This window comes from Xenopus laevis, chromosome 4L (genome assembly GCF_017654675.1).
Source record: "Xenopus laevis strain J_2021 chromosome 4L, Xenopus_laevis_v10.1, whole genome shotgun sequence".
Taxonomy (NCBI): Eukaryota; Metazoa; Chordata; class Amphibia; order Anura; family Pipidae; genus Xenopus; species Xenopus laevis.
The window spans coordinates 57925687-57941709 of NC_054377.1; the positions used below are offsets into that span (position 1 = coordinate 57925687).

Sequence of the window (16023 nt, forward strand, 5' to 3'; positions counted from 1 at the left end):
GGCAGGCCCGGACTGGCAATCTGTGGGTTCTGGCAAATGCCAGAGGGGCTGCTATAAGGTCCCATAGAAAGTCAGTATTTAGTGGGCTGGTGTGGGCTGTTTGGGCCTCTATGTGGGCTGATTGGGCTTCTGTGTACCTGAAATGCCAGGGCCTATTTTAATTCTCAGTCCGGACCTGCTTGGGGGTGCCTAACTTTTAGGTACCCCCAAGTGTAAAATGCTATTCCTTCTCCTTTGCAAAGGGATGATCCACATGAGTTTTTTAGCTGAATGACCTTGCTTTGACAGATCTTGCAGGTCTAATTTAATTGTATTAAAACCTGCTCACTAAATTACTAACAGATTCGATATTCAAATCTGTGAGAAGAGAACAACATCATTGCATGTTCCATTTTCACACTAGATAAAATTGGATAGACTATTTTTTTCAAGCCCGGATTTGTGGAAAGGCCACAAAGGCGGCATCATTTTAAGGGGGCGGAATGCTACGCAACCACTCCCACATTGGTTTGGAAGCACTGGGTATTCACAGGAGAATAGATAGTCGTTTTTTAAGATTTCATGTGCGCCAATCCCCAGTACTCCAGACCGGATGCTGACAATTTGCACAAAAAGGAAGAGGAGGGGAAGGAGGTGATGATGGAAGAGGACCTAGGGGCCCTGCTTTTTTTCTATTTAAAACATGTTGACTTTTGGATCCAGACGCATTATCCTAATGTTTATGAGGAGATTTTACATAAAAGAAAGGTGGATTAAAGGTTGTCATGTTGTGCACAATCGTATACAATCATATGCAGTTGCATCAAGAGATTTTCGAGGGCCATGAAGTAAAGCGAAGGGGGCTGATAACAACTCAGCAGTCTAAACTAAGCTATAAGATTTATTTTAGAAACGTTGAGAGTTTGTGGACTTCAACAGGTTCATTGTAATTTTACTAAATAGATAGTTCGTTATCTTAAGGATTCCGGCCCCCACACATTCCCCAGAAATAGTCTAGGCCAAATGTGGTAGTAGTTAAAACAACTGCGCTCAGACGACTAACAAGAGCTTTTCAGCCACTGCTCGTCCTGTGCAAGGCTGCTCGATGATTCCGAGCTTCGATTTCCCGCCCTGTGCCAGCGCGTGGAAGGAAGGAGTGCGTGCTTCACATCTCTAGCGTGCTGCCAGAATCTCTCCACGACTGACGTATCATGGCGACAGAAGTGGGGAAGCTGTCCAAAAACCTGCTGCGTATGAAGGTAATTATTCGTGGGCACGGGTAAACAATGCGGCTCTGCAGTAACTGGAATGTTTATATCCCGAATAATGTTTTTATAGTCAAGCAGGGGTTTGGGACATCGGCTCTCGCATGTACGGTGTCCATTGTAGGACATTTCCCGACAATAGCTAGAATATACACAGTACCTATGGTACCAAGTGGTTACGGGCCACAAACTAAGTACGTTACATAAGGACATGTAGTGCAGGTACGGTGTGTGTGTATATTCAACTATGCAACAGATTTATCAAAATGTGAGATAGTGTAATGCAGTACTCTTCACTTTGTATTCATTCGTAAGGGATTTTTAGAAGCGTATTTATCAAACGCTGAACTCTAACTTTCATCCATTCATATTCAGCATAGGGCAGGCAGAGTATGGCACACACGGAGCATAGGACAGGCAGTGTATGACACACACACAAGGAGCATAGGGCAGGCAGAATATGGCACAAACGGAGCATAGGGCAGGCAGAGTATGGCACACATGAAGCATAGGGCAGGCAGAGTATGGCACACATGAAGCATAGGACAGGCAGAGTATGGCGCACACAGGGCGCATAGGGCAGGCAGAGTATGGTGCACACAGAATGAGCATAGGGAAGTTAATCTCAATACTGATACCTTTTAAAGCTTACACAAGTTAAGCAGTCACTGCAGGCAGACTTTCACGTGGGGGCAGATGTGGCCAGCAGGCATATGGATGTAAGGGTATGTTTTAACATTACTTACATTTTTCACATGTGAGTGATAAGTGATATCCCTGCAGTGAGCACCAACCATTTGGTTTTTTGGTGTGCTACCACCATTAATGTGGATATGGTCTTAAAAGTTCTTGTAGTAACTTGGGTATGGGTTAAAGTGGGTGTTGTTTAATACAGGTAGTGGCCAACTCTGTTTTTGATTTTTCATAGCAATTAACTCTATGATTCCTCTATCGTAGACATGCAGTCAAATTTGGCCAGGATTTTTAACCATACATACATCAATCATACGTCATACTAAAAGTTAACTCAAAGGTGTGAGTTGTTTTCCACTAAAAATTAGAGCTTTCAAGGTTATTTTTGAGCCAAAAATCGATTTTTTCGGGTTCAAAAAAACTAGAATATTTAACATTTATTATACCCCAAAGCTGGAAATAGCTTGAATCCTAAAATACTCCAGCTAAAACTTGTCAAGGTCATGTAGGAGTCAATGGCAGAGGTCCCTTAAACCATTTAAAGATGTCAATAGCCTTCATGATGTTAGTTTTTTTTTTTTTCAGAGGGTTTTGCCCAAAAACTCGATCAGTTCACGCGATTCAAGTTTTTTTTTTCACCAAAAACTCTTTATCAATTTGAGTTTTCGTGTTGTTAACCCCGAACTCAACGATTCGAGGTTTTTACCATTTGTTTTTTCTTAAATTAGAAACCGTTTGAGTGAGTTCATTTGAGGTTTAGAAAAATCTAAAATTCCGCTTTGACTACTAACCCCCTTAATGTAGCTATAAATGTTACTATACAGCGTTTTGTTGGTTGAGAAGATTTTGAAGCACATTCTGTAGGCATCTGCACTTTTCATAGGAAGAGACTAATACAGCAGTAGCCAAAATAAAATAAAAAAATATTTTATAATTATTTTGACTACTGCTTTATTAGAAGTGAGTCTATTCCTATTTAATTATTTTCACATTTCCCAAACAATTGGTAACCCTTGGACTTGGGGTTCCCTGAGATGAGACCACTATATAACTTTCTCAAAAGAACTATTTGACTTGGTGATTTTTGTTCCTAGAGCATAGTCACTCACCACTGTTCATGGAATCTGCACCTTTCAAGCTACATTATGTCACATAACTCTCTTATGTGGATTTTTTTGCTGTTCCAACGTAATGGATTTAACAAGAATGAAATAATGATTTTTAGGTGTATATCCCCTACTAGTAAATGTATGATCATATTGATGTGTGTCCGGTGGTTAGGACATGTGAAATATAATATTGTGTACATGAAAAGGCTAAAAAAGCCTGTCTGTTTTGTGCAAGCTTAAGTATTGAAGTCTTTGTTTTCTACTTCTATTTGTTTGTATGTATTTAATTATTTTTCTTGTCTATCTAGTTTATGCAGCGCAGCCTTGATGCAGAGACCAAAAAGCAGTTAGAAGAAGATGAGAAGAAGATAATCAGTGATGAGCACTGGTACTTGGATTTACCTGAGCTAAAAGAGAAAGAGTAAGAGGCTAATCAGCATAGCTGGTATCTGCTATTTTATTCTATAAAGACATTGTTAAGGCTTACAAAAGAGCACACAGACATGATTAGTAGGCATAAAGTTAGCTCTAAACTGTTATTGTACATTAATTGAAGTTGGGTTTTTTTCCTGTGAAAATTACAAAAGGCATGGAGATGCTTTAATCACTCTAACAGGCAGATCATATCATATTATGTAAACTGGTAAAGAGCATGAATTGTAAATATACACTTTTTTCTACTTTCTATTGTTCCAAACTTGAGAAAATATTCCACCCTCCACTATAACGGCCATTCAAACTCCAACTCTTTGTCACCATCTACTTTTTTTTGGCCATGAGTGGTATGTAGGCAACCAGGAACTGCTGGCTTAGGTAAACTTCTTAGCTAGTCGGCTCAAGAATGATTAAAAATAGAAATGTTGGAAAAGCGGTAGCCTTCCATCCATAAAGTTCACATGCTGTGGGGCTAATTGGTCATCTGCACCATACTAAGAGTGGCATTCTGAGGATTTGATCAGCATTTCTCTCTAGACCGAAAGGGAATCCAGCCGATACAGAGGCTGTAGTTTTACTTTGAAATTATAATGACAACCAGTGGTTGCTAGCATCTAGTAAATCCCTGCTAACACACATCTTAATTGAGAAACTTTATTTTTACCATCTTTATTTTGTGAGGTACTTCTGGAAATCTTCTCCCAGCAATGGGGAATTCAAATGCATTATTCTTCATACCCGTCAATGGTGAATACTTTCCATGGGAACTGAAACTGACAACACCTTACTCCAGCATATTAAACACAGCCAAATGTCTTCACTTTTTCAAACTACTTATTTTAACATAGAGATGCTGCTGTTAATTTAGAGGTGCTACCAACAAAGAGCCATTCAGTGAGGATTACCAAACTTGATATGAATCCAGGTGAAGGATTGGACAACCTCCTGATACATTGTTTTGCTTCAGATTAAAGATCAATGTGCCTGAAAGCAAAACACACTCTAAATATGAGGTCTCCTTTAATTTGCAGGAGTTATATAATTGAAGAAAGGAGTTTTCTACCATGTGAAGATTTTCTGTATGGCAGAATGTCCTTCAAAGGATTTAACCCTGAGGTGGAGGTTTGTAAAACATCTTTATATTTGGCAATATAGATTGTTCTGTTTTCTCGAAAAAAAAAGTATACCCTTTTTTTCTGTCTAAACTTATACCATGCTGTTGGACTGTTCTGTTGATTAATATGAAAATACTTTTTTGAATTTTGTTACCTGTTCTTCTGTAGTAAAGATTAGCCTCACACAAAAACAGAGGAGAGGTAGAAGAGTGCAAGTGTCAAAGGAATCCATATTACGTTTCAACACCAGTTACTATTAAAGGAGAAAGAAAGTAATTTGGCACTTGGGGTGCCAAATGTTAATGTATTTACTTACTTGACACCCCGGACTGGTGCTCCTATCAGCAGAAAACTGCACCGGCCCAGGTTTATTCCAACGAGCACCACGGATCGATCTTCTTCCTGCTTCTTCTTTCTTCTCGCAACTGTGCAATCGCAGTAGAACGAAAAACCGAAATGTAACGAAAAAGCCGGCTATTTCATTATACTGCGCATGCATCTGCCCCTGGAAATTTGAACAGTGAAGAAGGAAGAGGATTGCTCCGTGGTGTTTGCTGGAATAACCCCGGGCCGGTGCATTTTTCTGCTGATAGGAGCACCGGCGTGGGGCGTCAGTTAAGAAAATACATAAACACCCCCAAGTTCCATATCACTTTCCTTCTCCTTTAAACAAAGCATCTTCCAGCAAATAGCAGACACCCTCATTGTAATTGGTTAAAATAATTCTTCAACTGTTTGTCAGCAAAAATATCTGCAATTCATGCCCTTTAACCAGCTCCACATTTGTTTACCTTTTCAATCCCATAAATGATTTGTGAATATATTACAAGCTTAACAATAAAAATATTGTACAAAAGAATAAATCTGGAATGTCATTTATTACTTTGTTTAGAAATTAATGCTCCAACTGAATTCAAGGACAGAGACAGAAGAGATTGTTGACGAAGGGAAAATGGATGTTGATGTGTCTGATGAAGAAATGGCACGAAGGTGAGATTTCATTCATTGCTTTTACAAAAAAGAGTGGAAAAAAATTGTTTCATATTGGCCATAGACAATTTAAGAAAGGGACTAAAGTAACATGGTAATTACTGGATTGCTAACCCAAGTATTCTTTCAAAACAATTTAGGTTACCTTCGTACTAAAATTCACCTTTTAAATTAACATTAGGATAATGTAGACAGAGAGTGAGACTGTTTGCACAAGGTCTTCATTTTTTATTATTTGTGGTTTTTGAATGTTTTAGAATTTTGTTTAGCAGCTCTCTGGTTTGGAATTTCAGCAGCTATCTGTTTGCTGGGATTCAAATTGCCCTAGCAACCAGTCAATGGTTGAAATTGAAACTGGAACATGTAGATGTGAGGCCTTGAACAGAAAGAAAAGTAATACAAATTAACTAACAATAAAATTGTAACCTCACAGAGCAATAGTTTTTGGCTGCTGGGGTCATTAACCCTCATTTCAAATCTGGAAAGAGGCAAAAGAAGTTAAATAATAATAATAATAGTAGTAATAAATAAAAAAAATAAAATGACCAATTTAAATGCTGGTAAGTAACCATTTTTAATAATATTCATAACATACTAAAATGTAACTTAGATGTAATGTCAACCCAAATAATTGTTTGCCTAATTAAAGAAAACATAATTTGTCATTTTCTGTTCTCTGCCCTGGTGGCTCAGACTGTTGATACAATGTAAGACAAGGCATCTGATAAACAGACCTGTCTTTTTGCAAGACTTTTACAACGCTGTTTAAAAAGTAACAACTAGGAGTTGGGCAAATGCTTCTTTCAGTATCAATTGTTTTCACTAATAACTTTAAAACCACTGAAAACCTTTAATTACTGTATATTGTAAAGTTGCTTAGAATTTAATTTTCTTTTATTAGGCAAATTCTTATTTAGGGTTTGACTTGTCCTTTTAATGTGGGCTAACCCCTTTAATGTAAATAGCAGCTCTGTTGTATACATAATAGCTCCAACCATCAGATCTTCCACTCTTAACAATTTGCAGAAGTGGTGGAATAAACAATGGAGGGCATACTCCTGCCTTTCTTTTTCACTTATAATTTTTTTTATTAACTACCACTCTTTACAGATCCATTTATAAGTTGTGTAGGTTAGATTACAGTAAGCAGAAAAAAAATCTTAAATCACAGATAATCAACTGTATCATGATTATAAAAGGCTGTTCACCTTCATCTTGTCCGTCTCTAGTTTTAGCGGAGTTTGCATAGAGGTGGGTAAGTTCAGCTGTTGTTCACACTCATTACACACAACAGTCTAGATCAATTATCAGAATCTGTTTCGGTGGTAGCTTCCTAATAGTGTTCCTAAATACTTTAGTACATAAACGAAAAAAAGCTTAATTTTTCCAAATGTTATAAAAATATATCTAAACATATATATATATATATATATATATATATATATATATATATATATATATATATATATATATATATATATATATATATATATATATATATATATATATAAAATGTACTTCTAGTCTTGTAGCAGACTTTTAATAAAAGGCGAGTAAATGATGTATTCTTCTTCCTTTACTGTCATGCAATGCCTTTAATTTCATTTAAATTTGGAATTGCATCGACGACCATGGAGTCCTAATGAGTGAAAGTACAGTCATTCTTATTCTGCTTATTTTCAGGTACGAGTCATTAGTGGGCACCATCAAAAAGAAATTTACGAAAAAAAGGAACCAGAAAGAATTGAATAAAGACGAAGAAGAAGATGAAAACTGTAACATTAGAAGCAGCAAAGTACAAAAAGGTTTTCTAAAGCCACAAGATTAAATGGCTGCAGGTGTAGAACTGCTGTTTGTCATTGTTTTGGAAGATTAGACAGTTGACACGTTGCTTTTCTACCTCTGCCCACAATGGATATTTTATACTTGTATCTTCATATTATGAATTCAGTTTTAACAGCTTGCCACTTTGGATGGTGTACATTTTTAAAGGGAGCATACTAAAATATATCCATGATCAACTTTTATTCATAAATGTAAAGTACCTGAAAAGCATCCATTACAGTTCTATTCTCATCTGTTAAATGTTTATATGCACCACCTAAGTTTTCTACCTAAACCAGCACTGGTGCTTGTGCACCACTCAAAATAGAAAGTGAATTCGTTCCAGTTCCTCAACAGGCAGATTTCTCAAGCAAAACCTTAAGTCAAGGGGTACTACAAGCTGGGATAAAGAGTTTGCCAGCAAAATTATATATATAAGTGCAACTGCACTGGCCAACGTCGCAAAAAGTTGTTGGTGAAATGCTCCTGTTTCAGGGCTGTGAGCCAGGCTGCTCTTTACTTTTATTTGACTGCACATTTTATATTATCATTGCTTAACTTGTGTTACATTTCATCTGTGTTTCTGGCAATTATGAAAAACAGAGGTGCAGAGTTTTTTTTTCTTCCTCAATTTGTTTCCAAAGTACTATAATATATATATATATAAGCACCAATATTTCTGCAGAAAGAAATGAAGGACTGACCTTTTCATTGTTCGATCATTGTCTCAGGGTCATCCCTTATAAAAAGAAGTGCTTCAAACTTTGTTTTATGTTTTTTTTTATTGAACTGTGGTTTACAATTTTCTCTTTAAAATTATAGGGGGATTAAAAAAAGTGTGTTTCTCAATAATTCCCTTTTGCCGTCCTCTGGAGCTGTATTTCCAGGGTTATAACCACTTGAAAACACGCACATCGCTACTTTGGGGTCACAGGAAGCCAGGTTTCCACTTTGTATTCCTTGTTGGAAGTGTGAAGCAACCCAGCTGCTTAGTGTTCCTTAGGGCTCTTACACACGGCGGTTTTACCTGCGCTCCCCTGCGTTACAATTTCTTCCATTCAGCCGCAGGGGAGGGCAGGAGTAGACGCACTCAATTATTGTGACAGGGCTGTACTCACACAGACGCATATATGCCGGTGAAATGTAACATGCTGCATCCCACCTGCGTTTGGCGCTTACATGCATCTGCGTGAGTACAGCCCCCTTCACTGGTACATTATTCAGAAATAAGCAATATGGAAATATATTTTTGATGCAGAAGAATAAACAGGTCCTAAATGTTTTTCAAGTGATGTAAATGATAACTGGTGGTCTGTTTCAATATGAATTCATTTCTGCTCATTAAATATATTTATATTTTTTTAAAGGCGTGTCACTTGTGTTGTTTGTTCCTTTGGTCGGTTACACACACTGCACCAGTGCTCTTTTTGCCCTCACTTTTTATTTATCAGGAATGGTATTTACCAAATACCTCTATATAAACTCATGTTTAGAAAACTTAGCCATGAAAATATGGAGTGACATGTTAAAGGATTGCATTAGAAGGTGGCTCGTGTATTCAAGCAACATACCTAAATATATAATTACATTTTATATATAGATATAGATATATATAGATATATATATACTGTATATACAGTGGTGTGAAAAACTATTTGCCCCCTTCCTGATTTCTTATTCTTTTGCATGTTTGTCACACAAAATGTTTCTGATCATCAAACACATTTAACTATTAGTCAAAGATAACACAAGTAAACACAAAATGCAGTTTTTAAATGAGGGTTTTTATTATTTAGGGAGAAAAGATCCAAACCTGTGTGAAAAAGTAATTGCCCCCTGAACCTAATAACTGGTTGGGCCACCCTTAGCAGCAATAACTGCAATCAAGCGTTTGCGATAACTTGCAACGAGTCTTTTACAGCGCTCTGGAGGAATTTTGGCCCACTCATCTTTGCAGAATTGTTGTAATTCAGCTTTATTTGAGGGTTTTCTAGCATGAACCGCCTTTTTAAGGTCATGCCACAACATCTCAATAGGATTCAGGTCAGGACTTTGACTAGGCCACTCCAAAGTCTTCATTTTGTTTTTCTTCAGCCATTCAGAGGTGGGTTTGCTGGTGTGTTTTGGGTCATTGTCCTGCTGCAGCACCCAAGATCGCTTCAGCTTGAGTTGACGAACAGATGGCCGGACATTCTACTTCAGGATTTTTTGGTAGACAGTAGAATTCATGGTTCCATCTATCACAGCAAGTCTTCCAGGTCCTGAAGCAGCAAAACAACCCCAGACCATCACACTACCACCACCATATTTTACTGTTGGTATGATGTTCTTTTTCTGAAATGCTGTGTTACTTTTACGCCAGAAGTAACGGGACGTGCACCTTCCAAAAAGTTCAACTTTTGTGTCGTCGGTCCACAAGGTATTTTCCCAAAAGTCTTGGCAATCATTGAGATGTTTTTTAGCAAAATTGAGACGAGCCTTAATGTTCTTTTTGCTTAAAAGTGGTTTGCGCCTTGGAAATCTGCCATGCAGGCCGTTTTTGCCCAGTCTCTTTCTTATGGTGGAGTCGTGAACACTGACCTTAATTGAGGCAAGTGAGGCCTGCAGTTCTTTAGATGTTGTCCTGGGGTCTTTTGTGGCCTCTCGGATGAGTTGTCTCTGCGCTCTTGGGGTAATTTTGGTCGGCCGGCCACTCCTGGGAAGGTTCACACTGTTCCATTTTTTTGCCATTTGTGGATAATGGCTCTCACTGTGGTTCGCTGGAGTCCCGAAGCTTTAGAAATGGCTTTATAACCTTTGAAATTGAACTCAGGTGTGATAAACCACAGTTAAGTTATTTTTTAACAAGGGGGGCAATCACTTTTTCACACAGGCCCATGTCGATTTGGAGGTTTTTTTTCTCCCTTAACGTAAACCTTCATTTAAAAACTGCATTTTGTGTTCAATTATGTTATCTTTGACTAACAGTTAAATGTTTCTGCTCATCAAAAACCGTTAAGTGTGACAAACATGCAAAAGAATAAGAGATCAGGAAGGGGGCAAATAGTTTTTCACACCACTGTATATATATATATATATATATACACACACACATACACACAGCAGGGCAAATATGTATTGAACACGTCAACTGTTTTCTCAGTAAATATATTTCTAATGTGGCTATTGATATAAAATTTGCACTAGATGTCGGTAACAACCCAAGTAATCGACACATACAAAGAAATCAAAGCAAATAAGTCCATAAATTAAGTTATGTGTAATGACACAGGGGATAAGGATTGAACACGCTTACTGAAATGTATTTAATACTTGGTAGAAAAGCTTCTAGACGCCTCCTGTATGGAGAAACGAAACGAGAGTTTACTTGGCTGTGTATTTGGGATCATTGTCTTGAAATGTCCACCTTCGTTTCATATTCAGCATCCTGATGGAAGCAGATTCTTACCAAGAACGTCCGGGTACATTTTTTATTCATCCATTATTCAATTATATGAAGTCTGCCAGTAGCATATGTTGAAACACAACCCCACACCATGATGTTCCCACCTCCAAACTTCCCTGTTGGTATGGTGTTTTTGGAGTGATGTGCAGTGCCGTTTTTCCTCCAAACATGGTGTGTGTCATGACATCCAAAAAGTTACATTTCGGTCTCATCTGACCAGACTATATTCTACCAGAATTTTATTGGCTTGTCCAAATGTTGTGGAGCAAATTTTAAACAAGCTGCAACATATTTTTTCTTCAGCAGTGGAGTCTTGCGTCGTGATCGTGCATAGAGGCCATGTCTGTTGAGTGCATTACTTATTGTTTTCTTTGAAACAACTATACCTGCTAATTCAACTTTTTGAAGTTCTCTGCAAGTGAACCTTGGCTCTTGGACTTTTCTATGGTTATTGTTTTGACTTCTCTGTCAGAAATCTTGCGAGGAGCACCTAGTTGTGGCCAGTTTAGGGTAAAATTATGTTCTTTCCACTTTTGGAGTATGGCCCCAACAGTCCTCACTGGAACATTCAGAAGCTTAGAAATACTTCTGTAACCAATGCAGCTGGGAAGGTCTTGAGATAAAACTTTGCTTTAACCCAGCAAATTTTCGGAGGTTAGTGAATTTTCCCCACAGAGTCTACAGCCCTTTTAAAAGGTTGTATTAGTTAAGGAAAACCCACTGAAAAAAATCTGCCTTAATGCTTTTGCTTCAGCCTTTCCATTGATTTCCCCCCCCCCCACCCCCGGAGATTTCGGGTAGAAATTTGTAAAATGTTGATTTTTTTTTTTCCCCGCAAACAAAATTTTCAGGAAAGTGATACAGAGAAAAAACGCATACAGATTTGGTCGGAGTTTTTTTCAGATAATATTGAGATAAATTCGGACTTGAAAACATTGCACAGAATGAAAATAAATATTTTAAAAGTATTCAGACCCAGGACCAAATCCTAAGTAGGATTTGTGATTCTGCCAGTTTCCACCTATAACAACTGTATTTAACAGAAAAGCTTTCCTAGAATGGGAAAAAAAGCCTTTTAATAATAAGTGCTACATAACAAAAACAGTTTTATGAAAAACGTGTTTTGGGATATAGATGTTTTGTAGAGAAAGCAGAACTACACAAGACAGTGCAGGTAAGGGATCAATTATCCAGAAAGCTCCAAATTACGTTAAGGCCATCTCAATTAAGCTTTCCACTCTACTGCACTTACATACCCAGACCCAAAACAGAGAGACGATTTAGAAAGAAGATTAAGCTTCTCCTGGCATGTTATTCTAGGGTCTCAAGTACGGTAAGCTATTATAATTACTGTGAAGGTGCCTATCATTTTGGCAGAAGCCCATTCCCCCCCCCAATTATAATCCTATTTCTTCTCCTGTAAGGAGTTCCTGTCCTGTTTACAAATAGTTGTTGTTCTGTGGTTAGCCCATTTTGATGTAAAAATACATGATGTTTGAGACATTTTCATTCAAATGGCTCTATAAAAAGAAGTGATCGCTGTATTATGCTGAACCCGATTCATATGAGATTGAACAGGACGATCTGTAAGTAGTGTACAGGGAAACAGTTTACTGAAATTTCTGACAATAGAGCTTTCCATTGTGAATAGAATTACATCCATTGTGTTAGAAAAGAGAGTAGAATCAGCGGTAGAAAATATAGCAGTGATTGAGGATGACAAGTGTAGGGGGGAAGATGCTCTTCCGTGTTCTCAGTAAAGTAACTAAACCATTGGCTTCGTTAGTACTGGTAATGTAAATATGCAAGCAGATCATATCCCTACAGAACTCCCAAACATCCATGTTGAATAATGAATGAATTTTATTCAGTATGCTGAACGTTGCAAAGCCAAAGGTTCTCTGTGAAGATATTATAAAGGTAAAATGTTTCATCTTATTTGGGTAAATATACAATCACAGCAAGCAGGCAGGAGCCATTTTGTGGACACTGTTATTAAGACAAGGGGGCTGATTTACTCGAGGGCAAAGTGGCTAAAGCTAGCGTCAATTCGCTAACGTTACAGCCCGCAGGGACATCGCCAATTTACTAACGGATGCAGGCGTCACTTCATTAGCTAAAGAGACAGACGCTAGCGGTCATCAGCATTCTATCGCCAGGCGAATTTTTGCTCTGGCGAATGGACATAACTGCGCAAATTCACTGCGCCAGACTTGCCTTTGCCAGCTCAGACCAGGCGAACTGCAATGGAGTGCATAGATCTTCCTCAATCTTCTGTTACTTACATCATATTTTTTGAGTGGAAAAACTTATACCGTAAGTCCGAAAAAACGCTGGTGTCTTTTCCTTTTCTCAGGGTGGTAGGCTGCAAAAGTGTTTTTTAAAAAAAATTTTTGTGTAACCATTTTCCCCCATACATTTTATAACACATGGGTACGTTATTTTACAGTGGGCTTTTGTGTAGGGCATAAGAACAACTCCATGAACTTTATCAGGTTTCCTTGGCATGTGTAGTTATCAGTGTAAATGTAATGTATTAGATGCAGCATGTAACATAAAGAGGTCCATTCAACTTTAGATTTCCCATCGTATGCAAATTAGCCTGAGCAACCGAAACTTCGCATTTTAGTAAATAAGCGTTGTCTGAGCTAATTTTCGCCTGGCCCCACCAATATGCCTCATATTTGATTGACAGCTCAGATTTTTAAACCCCTTTATAACAGGTATGGATGCTGTAATGAAAAAAATAATTTGGGTTCCATGTTTAATTTGCAAACGACTTTTGTTATACAGCTTTTTATGTGTAGGTGACAGGTCCACTTTAAGTAAGATAACTGTCTTATACCTTTAATCCCCTAAAAGGATTCCTATCTTCTTAGTTGCAGGATTAGTGTGCCCAGCAGAGACAATCCTTTCTCATTCCTTTTTCTATGACAATCCGATTATCCTTCTGTTGACCCTGAATCTGCCATTTAGAGTTCTTGCCAATTTACCTGAGAAGTTGCACTCTTGGGCTTTTTAGAAAAATTAATTATCAGTTGCCTTATAGAACATTCAATCCACAAATGCTATTGTTAAGACTTTAACCTTATCCCATGTTTACTGTGGTACCAGAGGGATTTTGAACAGCAGCATCTTGCACAGTGGAGAGATGTGTTAACTGTGTTACAATTGTATGTAATCAGACATAATACACATTTTACTGTAATTTATGGATATAAATCACCTCAGAGTTCTGTGCCCTGTATTAAAAGGGTAGTTAGTATGTTATAGAATGGTCTATAAGCTATTTTTTTTATTTATCCTTATTTTTTATTGTTTTTGAATTTCTTCCGCTGCTTTCATCTTTCAAACGGAGGGTCACTGACCCTGGTAGCCAGGAAACTATTTTTCTGTGAAGCTGCAATTTTATTGTAACGCTTTATTACTCGTTTTTCTAATCAGGTCCTCTCCTAGATTCGCTTTAAAGGGCATGTAAAGCCAAAATAATAAAATACAATTTTTACTTTCTTTAGTGAAAAAGAAATCTATCTCCAATATACTTTAATTAAAAAATGTGCACCATTTTTATAAGAAACCTGACTGTATGCAGTGGAATTCTCCCTTCATTTACTGCTGTGGATAGGAATTGTCAAATGGTCCCTAACTGCTAAGCAGGAAAACAATCATACTTATGAACAGCAGGGGGAGCCCCGCCTTACTTCCCAGCCATGCAGAACTCAAGCAGCTTTGTTTGTTTCCCTGTTTTGATAATTTATGACGATCCCTAAGCAGACCACACCACACTGAGCATGTGCGTAGTCTTGGTCTTGCAAAGATTTAAAGAAAGTTACAAGATGGTGACCCCCTGTGGCCAACTTTGAAAGCATAAATCATTTGATTGATTAGGCTTGTAGTGCAGTAAGTTCATGTTTATGTTTAGTATACAAAATACAGCATTTCTAGCCTTATTCTGTTTAGCAACACCGCTGAGCACTGCACGAATCGTTGCATCACATGTATGAACAAAAGATTCATAACAGAAATACAGTAAAAGATCTGTTGCAGTTAGGGAACCCAGAAGTTATTGTGATGTTCCTGCATTGGTTTCTGTTATAGTGCTGTCAAGCATGGGTGTCCGCAGAAAATTTCCCAGGGGGGCAAGTAAGCTAATATCACATAGGTTACCATTCCACTGAAGATGAAGCTATTCATGAAAATGCAGAAGATAACCTAATTAAGGCTTGCCTTGCGTTGAGAAGAATAAAAAAATGTAGTGTTGTTGGGAATTAAATTTACAATATATTGGACTAGCTGGAGAAGTCAGGGTGGGACAACTGCCTCCTCTGCCCCCTTCTGCAGACACCATGCTGTCAAGTGTGTCCTTTTTTGGCAGGGGGTGGGGAATACAATAGTTCAGTTCAACTAAACCTGGGGAAACACTTTCATTACATTTGTATACATATCCCACATCTTTCCCTAAAAACCCTTGTAATAAATATGCATATAAATCTATAAAGTGTATGTGTTCTCCTAGTAGGCACGCGCCAGCTGTACAATTAATACTAATTTACTTCTTAGGAGTTCCTTGTAAATGTGTACTTTAAGAACACTTTAATTATCTAATAAGCACACAATGTCCTTCCAGAATCCAGCTCTGTATAAAGCACAGTATTTAAAATGCTTACAAAATAAGGGAGAATAACCTTTTCAACTTTTCCACACGCAATATTTTTAATATTTACTAGACAGTACGAGATAATAACCTTTCAGCCTATTTCCTTAACTGATAAAGTTCAAGAAGAAAGCAATCATCCAGAAAGAGGATAAAAGATAGGGAGCGCAAACATTCTCATCTGTACAATGTGTGAAAAAGTGTTCCAGCAGAAATAGTTGGGAGTACAGTAATTAACTGAAGTGAAAAGTTCTGCAATTGACAAAAGTCTATGTATGTGTTCTCCAGAGATTAAAAAAATTATATATTCTAAATTTTGTACTATGAAGACTAGAGGCTATAACTAAATAGTGCTCATTTCTCTGCCATACTGTAGCAGCCTACAGTATATTTTATATCTCCCACTTCTGTTGGCTGCAATAAGCCTACATAGTAAAACAATACCTAACTCAAGTTTTAAAAGAAAATCACGTTTTAAAAGACATTATTTAAATGCATGATTTTTGAAGCAAAA

The 16023-nt window shown here is 37.6% G+C and overlaps 1 protein-coding gene across 1 annotated transcript; it reads left to right on the plus strand.

The window, feature by feature from the left end:
- The first annotated feature begins 1005 nt into the window (after positions 1-1005).
- On the plus strand, positions 1006-8724 carry mphosph6.L (M-phase phosphoprotein 6 L homeolog). Its single transcript, NM_001096684.2, has 5 exons — positions 1006-1238; positions 3355-3467; positions 4513-4603; positions 5489-5586; positions 7270-8724. The coding sequence occupies exons 1-5, from the start codon at positions 1191-1193 to the stop codon at positions 7412-7414; spliced, it is 495 nt and encodes a 164-aa protein (NP_001090153.1). The 5' UTR covers positions 1006-1190; the 3' UTR covers positions 7415-8724.
- Positions 8725-16023: the final 7299 nt, after the last annotated feature.